The sequence below is a fragment of the Lacerta agilis genome, chromosome 7 (genome assembly GCF_009819535.1).
Source record: "Lacerta agilis isolate rLacAgi1 chromosome 7, rLacAgi1.pri, whole genome shotgun sequence".
Lineage (NCBI taxonomy): Eukaryota > Metazoa > Chordata > Lepidosauria > Squamata > Lacertidae > Lacerta > Lacerta agilis.
This window is the reverse complement of record NC_046318.1, coordinates 49,790,707-49,816,631: the sequence shown is the minus strand read 5'-3', so window position 1 is coordinate 49,816,631 and position 25,925 is coordinate 49,790,707. Positions and strand designations below refer to the sequence as shown.

General features: G+C 43.3%; 1 protein-coding gene across 1 annotated transcript; it reads left to right on the top strand.

Moving 5' to 3' along the window:
- Nucleotides 1–13,130: 13,130 nt before the first annotated feature.
- LOC117049987 (transmembrane protein 68-like) lies at nucleotides 13,131–20,599 on the top strand. Its single transcript, XM_033155227.1, has 6 exons — nucleotides 13,131–13,418; nucleotides 14,626–14,790; nucleotides 17,195–17,385; nucleotides 19,035–19,095; nucleotides 19,401–19,540; nucleotides 20,410–20,599. Exons 1-6 carry the CDS (start codon nucleotides 13,142–13,144, stop codon nucleotides 20,512–20,514), a joined length of 939 nt encoding a protein of 312 aa, XP_033011118.1. The 5' UTR covers nucleotides 13,131–13,141; the 3' UTR covers nucleotides 20,515–20,599.
- Nucleotides 20,600–25,925: the final 5,326 nt, after the last annotated feature.

Sequence of the window (25,925 nt, the reverse complement as noted above, 5' to 3'; positions counted from 1 at the left end):
ATTATGTTATTAAAGCTAAGTTGATATACACAGAAATGTGCCGGATGGTTTATTAATTATCTGAAAGGGACACTAGCTCAGTAACTCAGCACCTGCTGGGCATACAGAAGGTTCTAGGTTTTCAAAGACATATAAATCTTGCCCTATCCTGCAATACTCCCAGAATGCCCCTTTTATAATTGGAAGGCAAGTGCTTAACTGAAACATGAAATAATATTACAAGTGAAAGAGTAATGTCTTTAATTCACTTGTATTAAAACAGTGGCACCTCTTTTATGTTTATAAAAGTTCGCTCCACGATTTAAGCCATATAATGGCTCAACCATATTGCAAACATATTGCAAAAAAAGTAGAGAAACAAAAAAGTAGCCAGAATTGCTGGGAAAAGGGACTGACCTAACGAAAAAAGCCAACTCAGCAATGAATCCGGTCTGGGCAATCCAAGTGCAGTTAAACAGCTTGTAGAACCACATTTCGCAACAATAAGAAGCTTTCATTTTCTGTAGGACTTTATCAGTCTCTCACATCAGTTCATTGAAGTTTGCTGACATTTGTTTATGCACAACTATCTTAAGGTCTTGCGGAGCATTTCAATTGGGCTGAGGTCTGGACTTTGACTAGGTCATTGATTCTGTTCTTTTCCAGCAATTCTGTGATAGATTTGCTGGTATGCTTGAGATCCTTGTCCTGTTAACAGCACGACTCAATTTTGGCCAAGCTTCAGCTGTTGAGCAAATTGCCTCACATTTGACTTTAGAATTCTTTGGTATACAGAGGAGTTCATGGTTGACTCGATGACTACAAGGTTCCCAGCTCCTGTGCCTGCAAAACAAGCCCAAATCATCACCCCAAGCTGCTTCTGCTGATATGCTGTTTGGTTTTTGCCAAAGGTGGTGCTGTGCATTAGGGCCAGAAATCTCCACTTTGGTCTCATCTGTTCCAGAAGTCTTGTGGTTTGTTCAGATGCAAAGGGAGTCCCGGCTCCCTTTCAGCCCCGCCCTCCTATGTTGAATGTGCTGCAGAGGGAGGTTGTTTGTTTCCCCAGCGACATGTGATTGGCTGATTAGATTATCTGTCTGGAAACAGTAGAAACGGCTCCCTTTCCTTAAGATATTTCAGAAATGTGAGTTGAACCCCATAAAAATGGGGCTTTTCCTCTTTGTTTTTCCCCCTTTGCAAAAGGAGCCTTGCTTTTCCCCCTTTGCAAAAAAAAAACCTGCAAAACTTTTAGCTGATCCTCAAAAAAAACACAAAAAACCCCAGGGCTTTTCTCTTTACAAAAAAGCTGCAAAACTTTTAGCTGATCCTCAAAAAACCAGCCCCAAGCTGCTTGTGCTGATATGCTGTTTGGTTTTCACCAAAGGTGGTGCTGTGCATTAGAGCCAGACATCTCCACATTGTTCCAGAAGTCTTGTGGTTTGTTCAGATGCAACTTTGCAAACCTAAGCCGTGATGCCATGTATTGAATAATAGGATTATTCAGAAGATATTGAAAAATCAGGATCAGGTGCACAACCTTGGGGTCGTTTTGAACTCACAGCTGTCCATGGATGCACAGGTTAATTCTGTGTTAATTCTGGTAGCTAGACTGGTGATAAGGAGTGGCCGCTGGAACCATCTAACACCCAGCCTGGAAGATCTATATTGTTGTTGTTGTTGTTGTTGTTCAGTCGTTCAGTCGTGTCTGACTCTTCGTGAACCCATAGACCAGAGCACGCCAGGCACCCCTATCCTCCACTGCCTCCCGCAGTTTGGCCAAACTCATACCAGTCGCTTCGAGGACACTGTCCAACCATCTCATCCTCTGTCATCCCCTTCTCCTTGTGCCCTCCTTCTTTCCCAACATCAGGGTCTTTTCTAGGGAGTCTTCTCTTCTCATGAGGTGGCCAAAGTGAGCCTCAACTTCAGGATCTGCCCTTCCAGTGAGCACTCAGGGAGGGCGAGCGGGGAGGGTGAGCGGGGAGAGCGAGCGGCGAGAGCGAACGGCGGGAGCGAGCGGCGAGTGGGGAGGATGATCGGTGAGAGCGAGTGGAAAGGGCGATCGGCGAGAGCGAGCGGGGAGAGCGCCCCCTCGCCGCGGACCCATCTCAAGACCGAGCCACAGCCAAGAAGGGCGGCGAGAGCGGTGAGTGAGCGGCAGCAGCAGGAGGAAGCTGGGTGTGGGGAGCAGGGGCCGCAGTCAGGGAGAAGCCGAGGCAAAAATTGGCGCCGGACCTACCTCCTCCCTCCCAGAGCGGTGAGTGTTCTGGGGTTTGCGGGGAGCCGAGGGCAGGCTCGGCTGCTCCACCTTGGCACTTGTGAGCCTCGGCGGTGGGAGGAGGCGAGCTGCCGCTTTAGGTTCCCGCTGCCGCTTCTGCTCTCCTTGCAGCAGCAGGTTCCGGCTTCTTCTTACAGTGGTACGGCGCAAGACGAATGCTTGGTTTTGCGAGTCACAGCCATAGAAAATTTCCTTTTGTGAGTCACCTAAAAAATCGCAAACCCTTTCATCTAGCGGGTTTTTCATTTTGCGAGGCATTCGTTTTACGAGCTACCACTGTATCTATATTTAAAAGAGTTGGTGCAAATTCCTGTGGTTGCCGGAACACATAAATTAAACAACCTTGCCTTTGGTAAGAGGAATTTTAAGAACAAAAGAGAGGGAGAGAAGGCAGCAAAGCAAACCTCCCTCATGTAATTGAAATGAAATATGAAGAGCTCTGATATGCCCATCTTGCCAATATATTATTGTGTGGTCCAAACCACTGAACCTCTTGGGCCTGCTGATCTGAAGGTCAGTGATTTGAATCCACACAACGGGGTGAGCTGCCGTTGCACTGTCTCAGCTTCTACCAACCTAGTACTTCGAAAACACACCAGTGCAAGTAGATAAATAGTAACACTGTGGCAGGAAGGTAAGCAGCGCTTCCATGCGCTCTGGCACTCATCACGGTGTCCAATTGAATCAGATGCAGTTTAGTCATGCTGTCCACATGACCAGGAAAGCTTTTTGTGGACAAACGTCGGCTCCCTCGGCCTGAAAAGCAAGATGAGCACTGCGACCCCATATTGGCCTTTGACTGGACTTAACCATCCAGAGTTCCTTTACCTTAATATGAATACTTTTGTAGGTGTGTGTCCATACTTTCTGTTAGATTACTGATGGCCACAACTTCCAAGCAGCAGGCTCCCTAGGCCTTCTCTTTTTTCATATTGCTTGGTTTCTTCATACAGATGGCACACCTGTCAGAGTCTCTTTCAACTACATAAGAAAGGGACGTGTCTCCATAGGGGTGGAAAGTCTCTCAAATGAAAACTGGATTAGTTTTCCTTATTTGGAAGAATACACACACAGACACACACACAGACACACACACACACACATTTCTATACCGCTTTATATTTTAAGAAAAATCTCAAAATGGTTTAAAGCACATTAAAACATCTATAAAACACTGAAGAAAGTCAAATATAGAGTATAGGCAAAGCAACATAATTAACTAAAATAATAAAAAACTAAATTATCCCAAAGATTTCAAAATAAAATGTTACAAAGGAGGTGAAGTACAGAATACACACTCCACAAACAAAGTTAAAAACAACAACAACATTTTTTTTAAAAAAACCACTGCTAGGTAAAGTCAAACATTAAATGCTCATTTAAAACAGCATAACTCAGAAGAGAAAAAAACATTATCATAAATCGGGTTCTACCTTGAGTCAGAGCACGTGTTGCGATCGGGACCTGGCAAGACACATCCCGTCCTGTGGGGGGTGGGGCCGGCAGCCGGCCTTAGCAGCTATAGGGCTAGAGGTGTTGCTGGACAAAGATAGATGTAGCAATTTGTGATGGACAGCTCAGCGTCCTATATATTCCTCTGCACGCAGGATGATCTTTCTCTTGGCTGCGAGCTTCGGATCATATCGGATCGCTGTGCTGAGATCGCTGTGCTGACCACTACCTCACGGTTGTATTGTTCTTTCATTGATTACCCCATTCTGTTAGGATTTCTATTGTGGCCTGCCTCCCCTCCCCTACCAGTCATTCCTTTGTTTTGGCCAGTTAAAAAAACGATTTCCCTCGTCCTTCCCGCTTTTGCCTCCCCCCCCCTACCGTTACCTCCACCCCCTCCCCTCTCCCTTCGTAGTAAAAGCCCTGCAGGTTCCCTGCGTTTGCCCAGATTTCCCCATAGGGTTTCTCCCTTATTGGTAGTGCATTGGGGAGGCTCGGATTCCCCGCCGGCGGCGGGTTGCCCCTGCGGCCTCCTCGCGAGGAAGCCAAATCATGGCAGGCCTTCGCCTTGCGACCCCCGGCAACGGTGAGGCTTTAAAAATCGTTGTCTCGCCAGCGCCGCGGTGCCCATGCAGCCTCTGTGCGAGGAGGCCATCCTTGCGGGGGTCCCCCGGCCTCCCCGGTGTTCCATGGGGCTCCCTATAACCTGCGAGGCCCTGTTTTGGGGTAGCGTCAGTCCGGGCCACACCTGAGCCGCAGGGAATGGCGGTTTAGGGAGCCGCTGCAGTTCCGCGGCTCTCGCCTGTCGAGGCCCCGGTGAGTGCTAGGCCCGCCGCGGCAGCGCCTGCCCTCCCCTCCAAGCGAACATTGATTTCGGCCCACGTTTCCCCCCTCCGTAAGGCCTACCTGGCCGGAAGGAGTCCCGGGCCTCTCCAAACAGGGGTTGGAGCTGCCTCCCCTTAGCGCCGCGGCCCTCCTTGTTGCCATTGCCGCAGCCTCGGCCACGTGGCCAGCCTGAATAGTCCTCCTGGCCCTTGCCCGGCCTGCTTTTTGGAGCGCGGTGCGCGGTTTTGTGTCCTGGGCGGCCTGCGGCTCAGCTGTTTGGCGGCTTCCTGGGCTCCGGCCTAGCGCCGAGGCTGCCACCTTTCCTGTCCAGGGCCAGTGCCATACCCTGAGTTCAGCAGGAGTGAGAGGGGAGGCCTAGCCTGGCAGCTAAGCCTCTAAATTGAGGTTTCGCGGGCTGTTTCTTTGTCGGGAGCCCCGCCTTGTGCCTGCGTCTCTCCTGCATCCTCACTTATTTTACTAGCGGACACTAGTGGCGGATCTGGGTACTGCACCGGCCCAAGTTTCTCTGTTATCATTGCTCACACTGCCACCTGGTGGCGGCAGGGGTCCCTACAGGCCATAAGTTTTGGTCAGAAAGATTATTAGCTGGGCATCCTGAGCGCAGATTGTTTCAACTACTAATAATTCTCCTTCCTTGCTTTTGCGAGCAGGATGGCGGCAAAGGATGTCCCCACTCAGACTATGGCAGACGTGAAAGCGAAGAGGAAAATTCGCGGCCCGTTGCAAGCTTTGCACTCACGCGCGGCTAGCGGGACGCTGGGCCAAGTACAAGCATTTATGGCCCGTTTTGAGTCGGGCATGGAGGGGCTCATGCATAGTTGCAGTGGTGAGCGTACTGGCAAAACAGTTGTCACATTCCCCCAGGGTCTCCGCCCTCCTGAGGGTTTTTTTGTTGCATTGCCTTCATAATAATATACCGTATTTTTTGCTCCATAAGAAGCACTTTTTTCCTCCTAAAAAGTAAGGGGAAATGTATGTGCATCTTCTGGAGCGAATGCATGGTTCCTGGAGCCAAATTGCCCAGGGGGGAAAGGCAGATCCTGCTTTTTCTATTTTAGAAAGAGCTAAAGGCTAACAAGAGGGGAGAGAGTGTTGAAAGGAACCCGCTCAACAGCTGATTGCAGGAGATCGGGGAGGGAGATAAGAGAGCTAGCTCCCTTCCTGCCCCGCCCAGGCCCCTTGCACAGTAGTTCCTTTGGGAGGGCTGAGGATCCTGGGAAATTGGGTTTTTCAGCCATTTGGGGCTTTCTGTTACTTTTCCTCTTGCTTTCTATTACTTGCTGGTGCTTACTGGTTTGCTTTCTTCTTGCTTCCTATTATCTACTGGTGCTTACTGGTCTGTACTGGTTTGTACTGGTGCTTACTGGTTTGTACTGGTTCGCTTTCCTTTTGCTTCCTATTACTTGCTGGTACATACTGGTTTGTACTGGTGCTTACTGGTTTGTACTGGTTTGCTTTCCTCTTGCTTCCTATTACCTGCTGGTGCTTACTGGTCTGTACTGGTTTGTACTGGTGCGTACTGGTTTGTACTGGTGCTTACTGGTTTGTACTGGTTTCACTTTCCTTTTGCTTCCTATTACTTGCTGGTGCGTACTGGTGCGTACTGGTGCTTACTGGTCTGTACTGGTTTGTATTGGTGCTTACTGGTTTGTACCGGTTTGCTTTCCTCTTGCTTCCTATTACCTGCTGGTGCTTACTGGTTTGTACTGGTGCGTACTGGTTTGTACTGGTGCTTACTGGTTTGTACTGGTTCACTTTCCTTTTGCTTCCTATTACTTGCTGGTGCGTACTGGTGCGTACTGGTGCTTACTGGTCTGTACTGGTTTGTACTCGTGCTTACTGGTTTGTACTGGTTTGCTTTCCTCTTGCTTCCTATTACCTGCTGGTGCTTACTGGTCTGTACTGGTGCGTACTGGTGCTTACTGGTTTGTACTGGTTTGCTTTCCTCTTGCTTCCTATTACTTGCTGGTGCGTACTGGTTTGTACTGGTGCTTACTGGTTTGTACTGGTTTGCTTTCCTCTTGCTTCCTATTACTTGCTGGTGCGTACTGGTGCGTACTGGTGCTTACTGGTCTGTACTGGTTTGTACTGGTGCTTACTGGTTTGTACTGGATTGCTTTCCTCTTGCTTCCTATTACCTGCTGGTGCTTACTGGTCTGTACTGGTTTGTACTGGTGCTTACTGGTTTGTAAGCAATGCCTTTCCCCCTTTACAAAAGCAGAACAAATCTGAACTGATCCTCAAAAAGCAGGGCTTTTCCCTTTGCAAAAAAAGTTGCAAAACTTTGAGCTGATTCTCGAAAAAACCCATGGGTTTTAGAGGAGGAAAACCAGAAAAATATTTTTTTTCCCTGGTTTCCTCCTCTAAAAACGAGGTGCGCCCTATGATCCGGAGCGTCCTATGGAGCAAAAAATACGGTAGTTTTTATGCCCACTTCGTTCTGGGCATTTCAAATGACATTGCCGGCGCTCTGTCCCATTTTCAGGTGGAATGGTTCAGATCCTTGGCCCCAAAAGCGTGGGAGCTTCCAGACTATTTCCCGGATCACCTGTGGAGCCTTGGCAACAATTAGTGTTGCAGGGAGTAGCGGCGTCAGTTGCCCCCTCTACTCTCAGGTCATATAAGAAGGCCTGGGCTGATTTTGTTAATTTTCTGGGGCGAGCAGGGTCACCCTCACTGGAGTCACCTCCCACAGCTGCCCAAGTTTTGGAGTACCTGGCTTTGCTCTTCCAGCAGGGCCGGGCTCCTAAAACTCTCAGGATTCAGGCTGCCGCCATTTCCTTTTTTGGTAAAACCCTCTTTGATACTGACCCATGCGTGTCTTTTTTAGTTTGCCAGGCGCTCAAAGGTTGTGGCCGGCGAGGCTCCCCATTTCTTTTGACCTGCTGACCAAAATGCGTTCACAATTGAAACACATTTGTTGGTCGAAGCATGAGGTGCGGTTGTTCACAGTGGCCTTTCCCCTGTCATTTTTTGGTGCCTTACGGATGGGGGAGGTGGTCTTTGAATGCCCCCCATTCCTTCCGCATAGGCACCGCCACGTCAGCTGCACATTGGGGTTTGTCAGCTGATAGGATTAAGGAAATTTGAAGGTGGAGGTCCACAGCCTATAAGAGGTATGCGAGACCTCGGCCCTGATGTTTAATTGATACTGCCTGTTTTCTGTTTTCAGGTCCCGTACCCATCCGTGTTTGGATTGTTGGGCACAGCATTGTGCACTGGGCCAGTGCCAGGGCATGGGAAATGGGGCTTGGCGTTAATCTTGGACTTTTCCCACATGTGCATGTTTCCCACGGGGTATGCTGTGGGAAGAGCTTGTCCCCCTGGTTGAAAACCGTGTCTTTTGGGTGGGTCCCCTGGATGTCTTGCTGATTCAATTGGGGGAGAATGACCTACCCAGAACAGGTTGCCGCACTTTGCGCTTCCTTATTCGGAGAGACTTGAAAATTTGGGGGGGCAGCCTGCCCAACACAGTTCTGATCTGGTCACAGTTGCTGCAACGCTGTTGCTGGCAGGGAGCTCAATCCCTGGCAGCTGTTAACAAGGCACGGAGACGACTCAATGCCGTTGCGGTAAATACTGTGCGAGCACTGGGGGGTACAGATATACCACATCCCAGCATCACTTACCTGTCCACCTCCCTGTTTCGTAGGGATGGTGTTCATTTGTCCCACGAGGGGAATGATTTGTGGTTGGGGGCGATTGCCCTTGGCCTCAGGGTTTAGCTGGAAGATTGAGTAGTTTTGGTGGGAGCCTGTTGGCTCTGGTGGCGGTTAGGCATTGGTTCCTTTGTGGATTGCTGGATTGGGCGGTACCCATATCCAGAATCATGATGATTCTGGGAATTCCGTTAAAGGAATTCGGTGGCTCTTATGCTTTGTCCGAACCTCCGGTAGGGGTTAGGGCAGTAGCCGAGCCCCCGGGACCTCTGGGGGGAGGGAAGCATTGTACCCCCCCCCCGCTCCTTAACTCTCCTCAGTTGCAATTTCCCAATCGTTGGTTTTAGGCCACCCTGTGTCCCGGTAGGACAGTAGTCTGAACCAATGCCAACGCAACCACTCACCGAATTTGTATTTAAATAAAGTTGTGGCCTAAATTATTGCCAAAAACCCAAACAAAAATTATGTCTCCTGTGTCAATTCATTGGGGGTGGCTTGAGGTCTTCGATACGTAATAATTATGACACAGCTGTTTGGCAGGCACAAAAAGATGGGGCAAAATAATCCAATAGTTCGGATTTGTTGTCAGGCGATGTCCCTCTGGTCCAACCAGGCACCTCTTTAGTAGAGCTAGTGAGTCTGGGCTCCACCCACTAGGCCAGGTGGAAAGGGCCTTGCAGGGAGTGGCCTTCACGACTCACAGCAGTACCTGAGCTCAGTGGATCACCCAGGGTGGTTATTTATGCTTCTGATTTTGCTTTATCCAATATTGAGAATAGTGTATTTGGTTCTCTGTGCTTCCTCATTTTTGCTCTATGTTTACAAGAAGATGAATAACCAGCAAGAAACTGATGTTGATAGCAATTTTTGGGGCAATCCAAGGCAAGTTACAGATATGTTTAGAAAGATATGGCATAGTGAGGAGACAGAGCCAGAGCAGCCAGCTGACATGTTATCACTGGAGAGTATTCCTGACCCCCCTTCTCCCAGAACCCGCCGTTCATTGAGAGTGCAAGAGCCAAGGACTCAGAGACCATTAGACCCTGGTGGCCACTGTAAGGGCAAGTGCTGTTGGGAGCAGGGGCGTAGCAAGGAGGGCAGGGGGCGGGCCACCCCTAGTTCCAGGGGAGGGGGATGACACTTTGGCTAGCCCCTGCACCCCGCCCCGCCAGGAGGGCCCCGAAGGGGGGCACGTCGCCTTTCCCTCCTTTCAGCGGCTATTTTTCGGCGTGAGAAGCGGGCCAGTGAGGAGGGGGCGCAACGCTTGTCACTGGCATGACACCCCCTCCTCGCTGGCCTGCCCCTCGCACAGAAAAAAAGCTGCTGGAAAGGGGAAAGGGGGAAGCAAAGCAGGCGCTTGAACATGCCCACTCTGCTTCCCTTCCCTTCCCCAGCGGGGTTTTTTTGGCAGGGGTGGGCCAGCGAGGAGGGGGCATCACGCTTGTTGCTGGCATGACACCCGCTCCTCGCTGGCCCACCCCCACCGAAAAAAACCGCTGGGAGGGGGGGCAGGCCAGGAAGGAGGGGGCATCACGCTTGTTGTTCTGCTTCCTTTTTTTCCCTTTTCCGCCCCTTTTTTGGTGGGGGATGGGCCAGTGAGGAGGGGACGTCATGCCAGGGACGAGCTTGACACCCCCTCCTCGCTAACCCGCCCCTCATGCCAAAAAAAACCCGCAGAAGGAGGGAAATTCCCCCTTTCAGCGGCATCCATGTGCATCGTGATGTCACGACGATGTCACGACGCATGCATCTTGCCCCTCCCCTAGGGGGTGCCTCTGCACCGCCCCCGCCCCCGGCAGTTCAGATGCTTTCTACGCCCCTGGTTGGGAGGAAGGGAGTGGAGAGGATCTCAGTTGGAGCAATGCCATTAATGAGAGACTGATTGCATTCATTTGTCTCTCCCTGTGATGATTGAATAAACTCATTCGTAAGAACTCTTCTTGTTTTTCTTGTCATCTTCCTGCCATAGGGGAAGGGATAGAGTTTCCTGAATATATAGATATAGATATATAGATGTAGAAATATATATAGTAAGATATGATCATCATCATCTTGTAAACAACCTGATGAACTTGTTTTTAATGAGTCTGTGACAGAATTCCAGACACTGCATGAAAGAGTAAAATGGACCAATGTATATGTATGTGATTATTGCTTTGAACACATACTGGACTTGGATCCTCCACCTCCACCTGACAGTGTTGAACGTGTGCTGAATGCCAGAGACCCTTTGATATCAAAGCATGTGAACCTGGAATTTCTGGGGCTCCTAAGCAAGCAATTCATGCTGCATAATTAAATGCAGCATGGTGCCAATGGAAGAGATTTTACTGGTGCAGCACTAGCATTCAATATTGTAAACAGACATGTTATTAAGGTTTGTGTATTACATCATGTTCCTATCTCATACACATCTTATAGTGGGAGAAGCCACCAGAAAATGGAGGAAGTACACTTGTCACAATACCTACCTCTAGCCCTTAGTCAATAACTGGTTTTCTGTGACCCAATATATTATTATTTTGTTTGGTTTCTATTGTAGTTGTGACTTAATAACCTTTAATTACAAATTGGCACAGGATCCATAGGCTGTCTTTTCACAATACCTGGTTTCTTCATACAAATGGCACACTCATCACAGTCTTTTTAAAGCACCACAGAAAGGGACGTGTCTCCAGAGGGGTGGAAATTAGCCAACAAAAAAGTGCACCAGACAGGACTTCTGCTGCATCCACAGAAAGGTGACTGAAGCAAAGGCAATTTAGACTCACCAGAAATGTAAGTAAAGAAAAATTGTTCATAGAATCATAAAGTGTAGAGCTGGAAGGGATTCCAAGGGTGATCTAGTGAACCCTCTTCAATGCAGGAATCTCATCAAAGTCTCTCAGCAATTTGAAACCATATTAGACCTGCTTCATTTGCAAATGTCCTAGTAGTTGTGTTATTTGTCACTTCCTGTGCAGGAGTCAGTCGAGAGAGAGAGGAAAAGCTGTCTGTGTCTCTCTCTGTGTTTGTGTGCGTGTAAAAACTAGTTGTATGAACATCTTAGTCTATTTCCACACTGTCAATTTAAAACACAGCTAGGATGTTCATTTCTTTCAGTCAGGGTTGATTTGAAGCTGGGATAGATATGGATGGTAGCTAATGTCAAGTGTACACAACTGTCCAAACCAACAGTGGGAAAGAATTGCATGCAGATTCAAATATATGTGAGATAAAAACATTTTGTTTTAATTGAAACAGTTCCCCTCTGGAATTCACCCTTCCTCAAATACCAGTGATGAGGGAGTTCCCCATTCCTAGCAAGGGTGGGTGGAAAAGATATATTTAATAATACTAATACTAATACTAATACTAATACTACTACTACTACTAATAATAATAATTTTATTAATTTCCATTAAGAACATCCAATTCAAATCAAATCAAATCATAATCCAATTTTTAAAAAGCACCCAACAAATTACAATCTGAATTAATAATTATTAAATTTCACATGGACTTCCCATATTCTGGACCTCTGAAGAACTCATCTCACATAATTATATTTCTGTCCTCTTCTTGTTCTCATATTTTCCACATTCTGATCTTAAACTCTCAAAGTCTTCAGTCACTGGCTAATCAATTCTCAATCATGTTAAACAATCATATATCCTTTCACCTGTCCGGTACAGTTTAATATGTGTGTGTGTGTGTGTGTGTGTGTGTGTGTGTGTAATTTTATTTGTTGGTTAGCCAGTGCAGCTTTCCTTGGCTCATTCTTATCTTCCAGGCCAGGCTGTTGTCCAAGCCTGCCATTTAAGTTTTATGATGCAGTAAATTCCCAAGTTGTTGAGTTGTTAAGCATACTGTTTGGAAATATATGTAGCAATTAAAATGAAATATATTCCACAGATATAAATAATTTGGTGATTGATCAGCTTTTCTGGGGACCATGCAAGTCTCCCCTCCGGTGAGGGGAGTTGCTAGACACCCGTTTCACCTTCTCTCTCTCCCATAAAGAAGAAAAACCTGCAAACAGATGCATTGTGGGATATTTCCCAAATTACTGTCTCAGATCGTTGTAGAATCAGCCAAAAGATGTTTCCCACTAACACGAAAAAGGGAGGAACTGCAGCACTTATGGCTTTTTCATATATTAATATTGTATTGTGGCCAGATCTCCAATAACCCAACTGGAAAGAAGTTCTATTGTATTGTGGCCAGATCTCCAATAACCCAACTGGAAAGAGGCACTTTGTAGTGTATCCCCAAATGCTGCTACCCTTCAGCTCACTTTTCTCCCCACCCTCCCTCTTGTTCAGTGTTGTGTTTGCACCACACAATTTAAATCAAGCAGTTTGGCACAGGATAGGGAACAACTGTGTAGCAAATAAAATTTCTACTTTGGGGGCAGAAAGACACAGAAAAAACACACTCTACAGTTGCTGCAAGAAGTCACCACTCTCTGAGCCCAGAGAGAGTTTTGTCTTACAAAGTCCTTGCTGAGGTAAAGTCGACACAGTAAGAGCAAAGTCCAGTTGTTCATGAAGACCTGCATTTGCCAGAGTTCTCTCAGTCAAAAGTCTTGAAATGTGTCCAATTTCCTTCAGACAAGATCTTCACAAAGTCTCAACTTCAGCAGTTGAAACCAGCTTGCTTTACATCAAATAAATGATGGACTCATACATTACTGTACATCCCCATGGTGGATGTTGGAAAAATAATACCTCTACTTGGCAAGTTACAGTGGGGAAAACCAGGAAAACATTAAATCGCATGAGATTTCATGTAATCATTAATGCTTCTGGAATGACAGTTCAGACTAATGTACTGCATTTTCTGTTTTCCAGGTAAACAGTTGAAAAAAATACCATCACACTGAGGAAATTTTCACTTCATATATTTCTTTCATTGGCATACACGTGGTGCTGCAGATCAGGAAACCATGAGCTGGTTTTCTCAAATTCTGGAAAACTGGATCAGTTTCCCTTATTTGGAAGAATATCTGACCTCACTGGTTCACCCTTGGTGGTTACTTATGCTTCTGATTTTACTTTATTTACCACTGATAGGTGTGGTTTTGTTGCTCTGGGCTTCCTCATTTTTGTTACAAATTTACAAGAAGATGAATAACCAGCAAGAAAGTGATGTTATCAAATTTTGGGAGAAACCAAGGAAACTTATTGCTCACGGTTATGATATATTTGGAAAGATATGGTATGGTGAGTAAAGGTTTCTTTCATTCCAATAATTCAGTCTTATCAGCTCCTATACTTTCATAGGACTGAGCATGAAAACAATAGTTGCCACAGTGCATCAGGAGTGGACCTCTAAACCCACCTCAGAGTCACAACAGCTACAAGTTCCGGATGGCTCCATAAGGATCAAAACAAAGGCATGGAAATTTGTTTAAGTAATAAGCATTCAAAAAGAAAAACAAAACATTTTATGAGGTATGAAATTAAGATATATTGCAGAAGAAAGGGTCAGCTGGTGGCTGCATAACCACCTTACATTTAATCACATTTAAAGCATGCATCCTCTCCAAAAGAAACCTGGAGAATGTTGCTTACACCTCACAGAGCTATAATTAGCAAAGCTCTTTAAAAATAGTTTCATGGATTGGGGCAAGAGAAGGGGGTTGGGTTTAGTGTCTAGTGAGTATGCAGCGAATGCAATGAGTATGTCATCGTGCAGTGAGACCTTGAGGGTGCAATTTTCCTGTGCATGGTGAAGCACTAAGTAACTCTGAAACATACACTCTGGACACAAACCATGGAATTTTCCAGCACAGGATGTGGTGATGGCTGCTAATTTGGATGGACAGTGCAGGAAACAGAATGATGGAATACAGGGAGATTTGGCTTGATCAACAGGATCCATCTTATGTTCTCATTGCTTCCCAGAGTGTGATGTTGCTTTAGATGTTGAAGCATAAATCAGAAATACGTTACTAAAACCAAGTTTGGGTCATAAGGATGAAACCCTGTGACTACTTATGACAGGGGCAAGGGTGCATCTGTCTGGGAAACTGTTTTCTCACTTTGTATAAAGTGATTCAAAGAATGGTCTGAAAAAATGAGTATTATAACTCATATAAATGCTTAAAGGAGATTGAAACCGCATCACAGTTTTAGCTTACCCAAAGACTAGGGGAAAATGTTTCCACCTGCACCCAAAAATAAGCAAGGAAGGAATATACCCACGGAGGAGAAATACCATTTATTCTGGGATCACAACAGAGAAAGTCTTGATCCGTGTGGATGACAACCTAGCATCCAGAACGCTGCAACATATAGGAGAGCTTTTTACCTGATCTTAAATTTCAGTTTTCTGAACTGCACTGTTTTTGTCCAATAAAATATTACAATATTTCATTTATTTTTAAACAAAGTAATATTTATTTGTTGCATTTTGTGTTATTTCCAGATTATGAAGTTATTGGCAGGGAACATCTCCCTAAAGGACCTGGGGTTATTATTTATTATCACGCAGTCACTTCTACTGACTATTGCCTACTTGTGGCTAAAATTCTTAAGGAACAACAGAGACAGTGCTTTTCAGTAATTGATCGTGCCTTTTGTCGGATACCAGGTAAGTTATTAAATTTAAATCCTGCTCTTTTTTTACAAGAAATATATAAAATATTACATAAAACAATGCTATAATATATAAAACCATGTATCATGTAACAGGTGAAAAACAACAGACAAATAAAACATCAGCAAAAGGTGAAAAAGTAAGATGGTGGGAGGAAGGTTCTTTCTCACCAAGTCTTTACAAAATGAATGCAGGATGAACCATTATGTCCAAATAATAATAATAATAATAATAATAATAATAATAATAATAATTTTTTATTTGTATACCACCTTTCTATCTAATGATACTCAAGGCGGTTTACAAGCAGAAGAAACAAAAAAATTACATCTTATAACAATCTAATGAAATACAAAAATGTGAGAATAAAACAAAACTTCCTTAATAAATTAAGGAATTAAAAATTCCTTAATTATTAAATTTGTATAGCTTGCTTCATCCAAAGATCCCAGGATGGTCGACAACAGAAAACACGCCTTAAGCAAGACTGAGGACTCAGTATTGTAGAGAAAATGTTATTTTTCTTAAATATAACTGCCTAAAGGGTCTGTAAATCAAATTAAACTAGCCAAATAAAAATATAGTTGGACAGGAAGTTCCCTAAGACAGGAGAAATCAGGTCACCCCATTTTCCTGGCCATGTTTGCAAGCTGCACTGCCTTAGAGTAAAGGACTTGAAGGAATATGTCTTCTTTGTTCCTTGAATCGTGGGCACTTGACAAGCACACAGTGGCACAACCAGCTCAGTGTACACACTAATGTGCTTGTCATGCCCAAATGGTGCCCTCAATGACCCAACATAAGACACTGCAAGGGGGTCAAAGAGTGCCCTTAACTGAATACTACGGTGTAGTTTTCTATGCCACCATCTCTTGAATTATGTTTCCTGCCTGGACTAACATTCACTGGAGGAGATCAGCACCACCTAGTTCACCTCCTCCCCAGAACAAACAGGAGCTCAAAAAGAGCTCTTTGCAGATCAAGCAAGAAAAGATTGCAGGCCTCATTTTATAGCGATAAAAATGAGGAAGATCATGATGGATGTGACTATGGGGAATGTAAGCCAAAATAAAACTCTTAACCAAGTGTTAATATTTTGTTGTACCCTACCTATGCTTTTGGGGCAATCCTCTCAAAGCATGCCTCACTTCATTTCCCAGTGACAAGTTTCCCTGACAGATTCCCATCTGAGTTACAACAATGGATGAGCCCAGAATGCGATGGAGTGTTCACACAAAAAAGGAAGTTGGAAACTGCAGACTTGCTTTTGGCCATTTACAGCCTCAACCTCTTCTTCCAATAATGTTTCAGGCATCTTATTTGAATCAGGCTATGTTTCCAGTAAAGCATGTCAACCTGGATCTTTTGGCCCATGATCACAGATTGCAGGAATACCTTATCTGACCTCAAAACAGCTATGAGAATACTTTTTTTTTTACTCTAGAAATTACAAGGCAATTCCTGTGCTACGATGCAGAAATTTGGTGTTTAATTGTACAACTGTCTACATTCTTCCTCAGGGTATCTAAAAATGGGGCCATCTGGATAATGTGACATCTGATTTCTGTGCTGTAACTGAATATAATTGCTGCTGACTTTAATGCCAGAATAAGACAAGCTGTAGGAAATTGGGTCTCCAACTTGATGGTTTCTTCTGCTACAAAGATACCAGAAAACATGGCCTGACCAAACACATGGCCAATCAAGCACTTCCACACACAATCAAGCCCCCATGTGACACTGCCATCAAACACATGTGGCCCCATGGCTGTAGTGTTCATGCCCCTGCACTGCCACTGTCCCCACATCATCTTCCTCTGCATGCACACAGCAGCCACAGCAAGGAACTATGACCCAACAAAGGGTCATTTAAATAAGGAAGGAAGGAAGGAAGGAAGGAAGGAAGGAAGGAAGGAAGGAAGGAAGTACAGAGCCCAAAAATGCCCAGTAGCACAGAGTGCTCTGTTTGGGAGGCTTTCCATTGGGTGAGTTAATGCAGCATATAATCTGCACCCACTTATCTGTGCATGAAAAGATGGACTTCTGTGGGTGTAGGCAGGTCTTAACCAGCATGGGCTCATCTGTGCCATGTGTCTGTCTGTCTGTCTGTCTCTCTGTGCATGCAGCAAGACACTGTTGTCTGTATCTTTATCATAATGCAAACTTAAATGTAATTCTGTTGTACTACAGACTTGACTTGTGGAACACATGTCTAAATAGGTGGCACCGCTCAGCACTTCCATGAAATCCTACTTTAATTGGAATGGCAAAGAACTATGCTTGTGATCCATAATAGTGCAATGTGTTTGGAATAATGACATCTGTATACCATCCACAATATTTCCTAAATAAGAGTTATAAATAATGCATTTTTTCTATTTGGGGCTTATTTTTTCAGGGTTGAAAACGTTTTATGATGTGATGGGGATGAAAGATTTCAATAAAGATGAATGTGTGGAAATTTTGAAGAAAGGCCATTTACTGGGCATTTCCCCTGGAGGAGGTAGAGAAGCAAACTTTAGTAATGACTACAACATAATGTGGGGTAAACGCACAGGTTTCGCTCGGATAGCTTTGGAGGCAAAAGTGGTGAGTGATCTTTGGGCAATTTGCATTGCCCTCACAATTATCCTGGATATGACGTCTGTGTTGACACCCCTGATTTAGCATCCTAAATAGTTGATGGTGGCAAATATCCTGCATGGGGGGGTCAAATGATATCTGGAGTTCCAAGTATTTCCTTCCTGGTTTTTTTTAAGCTATTGATCTCAATTACATTTAAAAAGAAAAATAGCTTTCCCCCTCTTCAATTATTGACAATCTGGGGGACAGCATGTGCAATTTGAAGTCAGTTACGTCTGGCTTGTCATTGTAATGCCACATGTGGAGCATTATTCCTAGTCCTTAACCAAAATAAAGGTGGGGTGGTTGGAGTGAAGTAATTCTCCAGTTATCAGCTTCCTTTTGATTTTTGATTTTATTCTTTTAGCCCATCATCCCTATATTTACAGAAAACATTTGTGAAGCATACAGGAACATTGCATGTCCTCACGGTTTTCCTAGATAACGGTCCTTCTATACCAAGTGATCCAACATTTTTACCTAATGCCAGCCAATTTTCTCAGTATTTTGTACACTTGTTGAATTATCAAAATGAAGTTTAAATCTAAAATTTCAATTTTTTATCTCATCCCATTGGTGAGTTATGAGGCTTTGAATTTTTTTATGACCATTTTGGTGTTGCCGTACTACACAAAAACACTTTTTAGTACTTAATTTCATGAACATTGCAGCAAAATACATATCAAACAAAATTATGGCACTGCTTATTTTCAACAAATGAGTACAGAAAAGAAGAAATGTTCCTAAAACGACTCTTTGAAAGAGTGAAAGTGATCAGGGGAACACAAGGATTTCTTTGCTTTGTTCCATCTACATCCAGTCCAACAGAAATGGTGACCAAAGTGTGCACCTTTAGCAATGAGAGTGAGAAGTTCTTCACTGAAGGAGGTACAAGATCTCTGGATATGGCTGAGATAATTGGGTATGTGACCTGTGAATACAATAAAACATGGTAGCTGACTATGAAAGTGAAGAAGCAACTATGACCTGCATACACCTGCCAAGCCCAGCATCATCATTTTTTTGCCCATCTAGTTGGCATGTACTTAAGGTGGGGTGAGCCCAAGTTCTAATAAGGCTCAAAGAAAGGACTCCAACTGGCCGCACTTATACTTTGATAAAAAATGAAACCTGTGCAACAAACGCTCTTGAAAATCATTTGGTGTGAAGCATAAATAATGGAAGAATAAATGTTTTCAGACTCATTTCATGTGTAATGTTGGATGCTTGATATGGAATGATCCACAAGACATAAGCAGCCTAAAAAGCAGAGGATGGCAAATATCCTGTTTTGGGGTCAAATGATATCTGGAGTGCCACAGGTTTCCCACCCCTACTTTAAAACAAAGTGCTGAAATCAATGACATTCTAAAAGAAAAATGTCTTTTTTTTTCTTTTCCTCTTATATTCCTGAAAATCTGGAGAGCAGTATCTTCATGTGAGATATTTGGATAGATATGTCAGGAATTCTGAAGTGTGTCTGGCTAATCATTATATTGCCAAATGCAAAGCATTCTTCTAATCCTTAACCAAAATAAAGGTGGGGTGGTTGGGTGAAGTAATTCTCCAGTTCTCACCTTTCTTTTGATTTTTTATTTCTTCTTTTATTCTTTCAGCCCATCATCCCTATTTTTACACAAAACTGTTGTGAAATATTCAGGAACATTGGAAAGACAAGTGAGCTAAATATCTTATATTCCTTGGTTGATCAAGAAATCCGATATCAGGCAATAAACATTTTAATAATATGCAATGTTGTTTTTTTAAATTCGATTGCGTACCTACTAGTAGTTTATTTAATGCAATCTTATGTACACTTATCTGCAAAATTTGTGCTGTCTCTTTTAAAAAATTGCAGTCAAATTATTTAACGTCATATCTGGGATCGATTGATTGGAATTGCTAAAAACTCAGAATGCCAACTAATTTCAAATTTGATATGGGGTCGCCTTATTTCACATTCTTTTCCCTTTCGTACATAGGGTTGACAAGATGGTTATATGAGAAAACACGATTTGTCTATCTTCCCCTGTATGGAGGATTTCCAGTGAAACTGAGAACATATATCGGAGAACCCATCCCATATGATCCAAATATAACAGCTGCAGAGCTGGCCGAAAAGGTAAGTTAACTCTACACTTGGAAGTATAAAAGCAGAATATTTCTTTTCTGTTGGTTTCTCTCTTTCAGTTCTATAAATTGCATTCTGCCAAACGACTTCCTCATTCCCCTCCCCCAGTGCTCTCTGTGCAAATTTTTAGCTTCACCGGGTATACAGTAAGCACTGTACACTTAAGCCTCAGTAAAACTGTTACTGAAGAACTTCTGATGTTTGTGTGATTTATTGCAACTCCGCAAGTGAATGAGACTCCATGCTACTCTGCTATTTTTACCCATGCCCTGCAGCGCTGTTTTCAGGCATGGAACCAGGGGGTGAGTGTTGTTCTTTTTTTGTCACTAGCCCTGTCAGCCATTGCCATTCAAAGAGAACGAGGGAGGTGTTCATAGTGAGTTCAGTCACCTCTTTTTCTGGAAAAATAGCACTGAGCATAGTGAAATATAACTCAACAGCATTTCTGCAGTTTACCTCACATAACTGGAGGTAAAAACCATGCAGGAAGACTAATACGTACCAAGCAGCCCAAGGCACTTATCTCTGCCATTCTCATAGAGTGCTCTTGGTATAAAACAAAAAAACTAAAAAACCCCATAAAGACAGTTGGCTGGATTCACAGAGAGATGAACAGTTTCCTAGTGGAGTTTCCTGGCCCTGGCTGCTCTTGCCCAACCCTCCATGCTGAAAAAGTCACTCTTGAGGATTGAGGGATAAGGACTGTCATATTGTGCATCTGTAACTGGAAAAAATGGGATTCTTTATTCTACTGGTTCTGATCCCTTTAGCTTTTTTCTCACATATATGAATAACTGTGAATATCCATTTTGCAATATATTGCTATAACACAATGTATTCCTTTGTTCTTCTTTCAACAGACAAAGACTGCAATTGAAAATCTTCGGGATAAATACCAAAAAAGGCCAGGAAGTATATTAAGAGCTCTTTCAGAACGATTTGATAAGCATTACAAAACTAACTAGTCCATATAAAACCGTTGCAGTGTTTCTGACGAGATGTCTGTAATAGGAAGCATTAATAATTATGTTATTAAAGCTATGTTGATATACACAGAAATGTGCCGGATGGTTTATTAATTATCTGGAAGGGACCCTAGCTCAGTAACTCAGCACCTGCTGGGCATACAGAAGGTTCTAGTTTTTCAAAGACATACAAGTCTTGCCCTATCCTGCAATACTTCCAGAATGCCCCTTTTATAATGGGAAGGCGAGTGTTTAACTGAAACATGAAATAATATTACAAGTGAAAGAGTAATGTCTATAATTCACTTGTATTTAAACAGTGACACCTCTTTTATGTTTATAAATGTTTGCTCCAAGATTTAAGCTCTATAATGGCTCAACCATATTGCAAACATATTGCAAAAAAGTAGAGAAACAAAAAAGTAGCCAGAATTGGTAGAAAAAGTGACTGACCTAACGAAAACAGCCAACTCAGCAATGAATCCGGATCTGGGCAATCCAAGTGCAGTTAAACAGCTTGTAGAACCACATTTCGCAACAATAAGAAGCTTTCATTTTCTGTAGGACTTTATCGGTCTCTCACATCAGTTCATTGAAGTTTGCTGGCATTTGTTTATGCACAGCTATCTTAAGGTCTTGCGGAGCATTTCAATTGGGCTGAGGTCTGGACTTTGACTAGGTCATTGATTCTGTTCTTTTCCAGCAATTCTGTGAAAGATTTGCTGGTATGCTTGAGATCCTTGTCCTGTTCACAGCACGACTCAATTTTGGCCAAGCTTCTGCTGTCAAGCAAATTGCCTCACATTTGACTTTAGAATACTTTGGTATACAGAGGAGTTCATGGTTGACTCAATGACTACAAGGTTCCCAGCTCCTGTGCCTGCAAAACAAGCCCAAATCACCACCCCAAGCTGCTTGTGCTGATATGCTGTTTGGTTTTCACCAAAGTTGGTGCTGTGCATTAGAGCCAGACATCTCCACATAGGTCTCATCTCTCCAAAGAACATTGTTCCAGAAGTCTTGTGGTTTGTTCAGATGCAACTTTGCAAACCTAAGCTGTGCTGCCATGTATTGGATAATAGGATTATTCAGAAGGTATTGAATAATCTGGATCAGGTGCACAACCTTGGGGTCGTTTTGAACTCACAGCTGTCCATGGATGCACAGGTTAATTCTTTGTTAATTCTGGTAGCTAGACTGGTGATAAGGAGCGGCCGCTGGAACCATCTAACACCCAGCCTGGAAGATCTATGTTGTTGTTGTTGTTGTTGTTGTTGTTGTTGAGTCGTTCAGTCGTGTCCGACTCTTCGTGAACCCATAGACCAGAGCACGCCAGGCACCCCTATCCTCCACTGCCTCCCGCAGTTTGGCCAAACTCATACCAGTTGCTTCGAGGACACTGTCCAACCATCTCATCCTCTGTTGTCCCCTTCTCCTTGTGCCCTCCTTCTTTCCCAACATCAGGGTCTTTTCTAGGGAGTCTTCTCTTCTCATGAGGTGGCCAAAGTACTGGAGCCTCAACTTCAGGATCTGTCCTTCTAGTGAGCACTCAGGGCTGATTTCCTTCAGAATGCATAGGTTTGATCTTCTTGCAGTCCATGGGACTCTCAAGAGTCTCCTCCAGCACCATAATTCAAAAGCATCAATTCTTCGGCAATCAGCCTTCTTTATGGTCCAGCTCTCACTTCCGTACATTACTACTGGGAAAACCATAGCTTTAACTATACGGACCTTTGTCGGCAAGGTGATGTCTCTGCTTTTTAAGATGCTGTCTATGCTCCATGGACAAAGACAACAGGTATGATGACATAGCATGTTCTTATGAAAATTTTACAACTCGTCATATGGGAAAGCTATTATTGTCTTTGACAACTATGAAAACATCCCATCCATTAAAGATATGACTCACAAATGTAGGAAATCTATGTTCTCTAGCCCTGAAGTACACTTCTCTCCGCAAACTAAATTCATATTAACACAAGACAACTTTCTTTCCAATGAAAGTAACAAACAGCGAATCATTCTTCTCATAGCTGAACATTTGAAGACACAAGGATGCACTGTTGTACTAGGTGAAGGAAATGCTGATGTTGAAATTGTGAAGGCAGCTGGGGCATCACCTCAGTTCCAAACTACTACTGTGATTGGAGAAGATTCCGATTTATTGATTCTACTCCTGTACCATGCTAACCATCAAACAGAATTTAATTTGTATTTTCGTAGTGATAAACAAGGAAAAAATCCAAACCACACATTTGACATTATTGCTTGTAGAATGATACTGGGCGCAGAGACCTGCAACTATCTCCTTTTCCTCCACGCCTTTACAGGCTGTGACAGCACATCCAGAATATTTGGGATAGGAAAAGGCAAATGTTTCAACAAATTTATCGCAGATAATCGACTTCGTGAATTAGCATCGGCATTTTGTTTGAAAGATCAGTTACATATCAATATAGAAGATGCTGGTCAGAAGGCGATGGTTATACTTTTTGGTGGAAAAGTTGATGATACCTTTGGAACATTATGACATCACATACTAGTGGACAAAGTAACATCAGCAAACTCTTTCGTTGCACCAGAACGTCTACCACCAACTACATCTGCAACAAAATTCCATAGTTTTCGATCATATTACCAAATAATGGAATGGTCATGCCACAAAGAGGGTTTACGACCTAATGACTGGGCTTGGATTATAAAGGAGGACAACCAGCTTCACCCTGTGATGTCAGACATGGCCCCTGCACCTGAAAGTCTTTTGAAAGTTATCCACTGTAACTGCAGCACTGGTTGTTGTACATTCCGTTGCACGTGCAAAAAAAATAGTTTTCCATGTTCAACAGCTTGTGGTCAGTGCCAGACCATTGGTTGTGAAAATGTGTTGTTGATTGAACATTGTTCTGATATAGAATGAAAAAAGAATGAAAAGGTGGAGATTAAATGAATCATTAATTAGGGATGAAAAAATAATCGAAAAGGCAAAACAGACTTTAAAAGAATTTTTCGAATTTAATCTGGATAAGGGCACAGACTTAAATATAGTTTGGGACACCAGTAAAGCCTTTCTGAGAGGTTTCTTCATCCAACAAAGCATAATTCAAAAGAAACTTAAAGATAAAAAACAGCAAGAGCTCTTAGAGAGCATTAGGAATAAGGAGAAGGAATTATGTAAGACACCGGACAATGCAGAGATCAAGAGGGACATAAAAATTCTACATTCACAATATGCAATGATAGTCAATGAAGAGATGGAGTGGAAATTAAGACATTTAAAGCAAAAGTTTTTTGAACAAGCTAACAAACCAGGGAGGCTACTTGCCTGGCAATTAAAAAAACGAGAGGCAGATAAAATTATAAATAGAATTAAAGTAGATGGGGAAATAATAACTGACCCAAAGGAGATAGAAAAAAGGTTTGAAAACTTCTACAGAAAACTTTACAGTGAGGGAAATGAGACCAGAATGGAGATAAAGGATTATTTAAAACAGAACTACCTCCCAAATATTACTAAAGAACAAAGAGAGAGTCTAAATACTCCAATAACATCTTATGAACTCCAAGTTGCGATCAAGGAAGCAAAACCAGGGAAGACTCCTGGACTGGATGGTCTATCGGCATTATACTATAAAAAACTTGAGGACATCCTTTCGGAACCCCTAAAAAACGTTATGAATAATACATTGAGAGAGGGAGTAATGCCAGAATCATGGAGACATAGTTATATAACTCTTATTCCCAAGCAAGGAGGAGATCCGGAAACGATGAGTAATTATAGACCGATTGCCCTGTTGAATAATGATTATAAATTGTTTGCTAAGATTTTGGCAGAAAGATCAAAAAAAATATTCCAGTCAATAATTCACGAGAACCAAGCTGGTTTTTTACCAGGGAGGCATATTTACTCCAATACAAGAAACATCATAAATCTACTGGAATATTTAGAGTTAAGGACGGAGAAGCAGGCAGCCTTTATGGCTGTTGATGCTGAAAAAGCTTTCGACAGGGTGTCGTGGAGGTTTATGTTGGAAGTACTAGATCACATGGATTTTGGAGAAAGATACCTAAAGGGGATTGAGGCGATATATTGTAAACAGAAGGCAAAAATTATAATAAATGGCAATACTTCCCAAGAATGCGAGATTAAAAAGGGGGTCAGGCAAGGATGCCCGCTATCCCCATTAATATTTATTCTAACATTAGAAATTCTGTGTAAAAGAATAAGGGAAGAAAAAGATATAAAAGGTATAATGCTGGGGGAGAGAAGCTTCAAGCTTAGGGCCTTCGCAGATGATATAATAATAACTACGGAGCAACCATGTGAAAGCCTAAGAAAAACTTTGGAAATAATCCGAGAATACGGCAGGGTTTCAGGCTTTAGGCTAAACTTGGAAAAGACTAAATTACTTGTCAAAAATCTATCAGAGCTCCAGAAAGAAGAATTGGTGAGGTCAACACAAATTAAAATCCATCCTAGGATAAAATATTTAGGACTATATATAACACCGAAGAATATAAATTTATATAAGGATAACTACTCCAAGTGCTGCACTCAATATGCCAGCAAGTTTGGAAAACTCAGCAGTGGCCAGAGGATTGGAGAAGATCAGTCTACATCCCAATCCCAAAGAAGGGCAGTGCCAAAGAATGCTCCAACTACCGCACAATTGCACTCATTTCACACGCTAGCAAGGTTATGCTTAAAATTCTACAAGGCAGGCTTAAGCAGTATGTGGACCGAGAACTCCCAGAAGTGCAAGCTGGATTTCGAAGGGGCAGAGGAACCAGAGACCAAATTGCAAACATGCGCTGGATTATGGGGAAAGCCAGAGAGTTCCAGAAAAACATCTACTTCTGCTTCATTGATTATGCAAAAGCATTTGACTGTGTCGACCACAGCAAACTATGGCAAGTTCTTAAAGAAATGGGAGTGCCGGATCACCTCATTTGCCTCCTGAGAAATCTCTATGTGGGACAAGAAGCTACAGTTAGAACTGGATATGGAACAACTGATTGGTTCAAAATTGGGAAAGGAGTACGACAAGGCTGTATATTGTCTCCCTGCTTATTTAACTTATATGCAGAATACATCATGCGAAAGGCTGGACTGGATGAATCCCCAACCGGAATTAAGATTGCCGGAAAAAATATCAACCTCAGATATGCTGATGATACTACCTTGATGGCAGAAAGTGAGGAAGAATTGAAGAACCTTTTAATGAGGGTGAAAGAAGAGAGCGCAAAATATGGTCTGAAGCTCAACATCAAAAAAACTAAGATCATGGCCACTGGTCCCATCACCTCCTGGCAAATAGAAGGGGAAGAAATGGAGGCAGTGAGAGATTTCACTTTCTTGGGTTCCATGATCACTGCAGATGGTGACAGCAGTCACGAAATCAGAAGACGCCTGC

Coding starts and splice junctions, on each gene's coding strand:
- LOC117049987 (XM_033155227.1), top strand. CDS start 13,142: ATGAGCTGGTTTTCTCAAATTCTGGAAAACTGGATCAGTTTCCCTTAT. Junction 19,096..19,400: donor CAGGAACATTGGAAAGACAA/GTGAGCTAAATA, acceptor TTTCGTACATAG/GGTTGACAAGATGGTTATAT. Junction 19,541..20,409: donor CTGCAGAGCTGGCCGAAAAG/GTAAGTTAACTC, acceptor TTCTTTCAACAG/ACAAAGACTGCAATTGAAAA.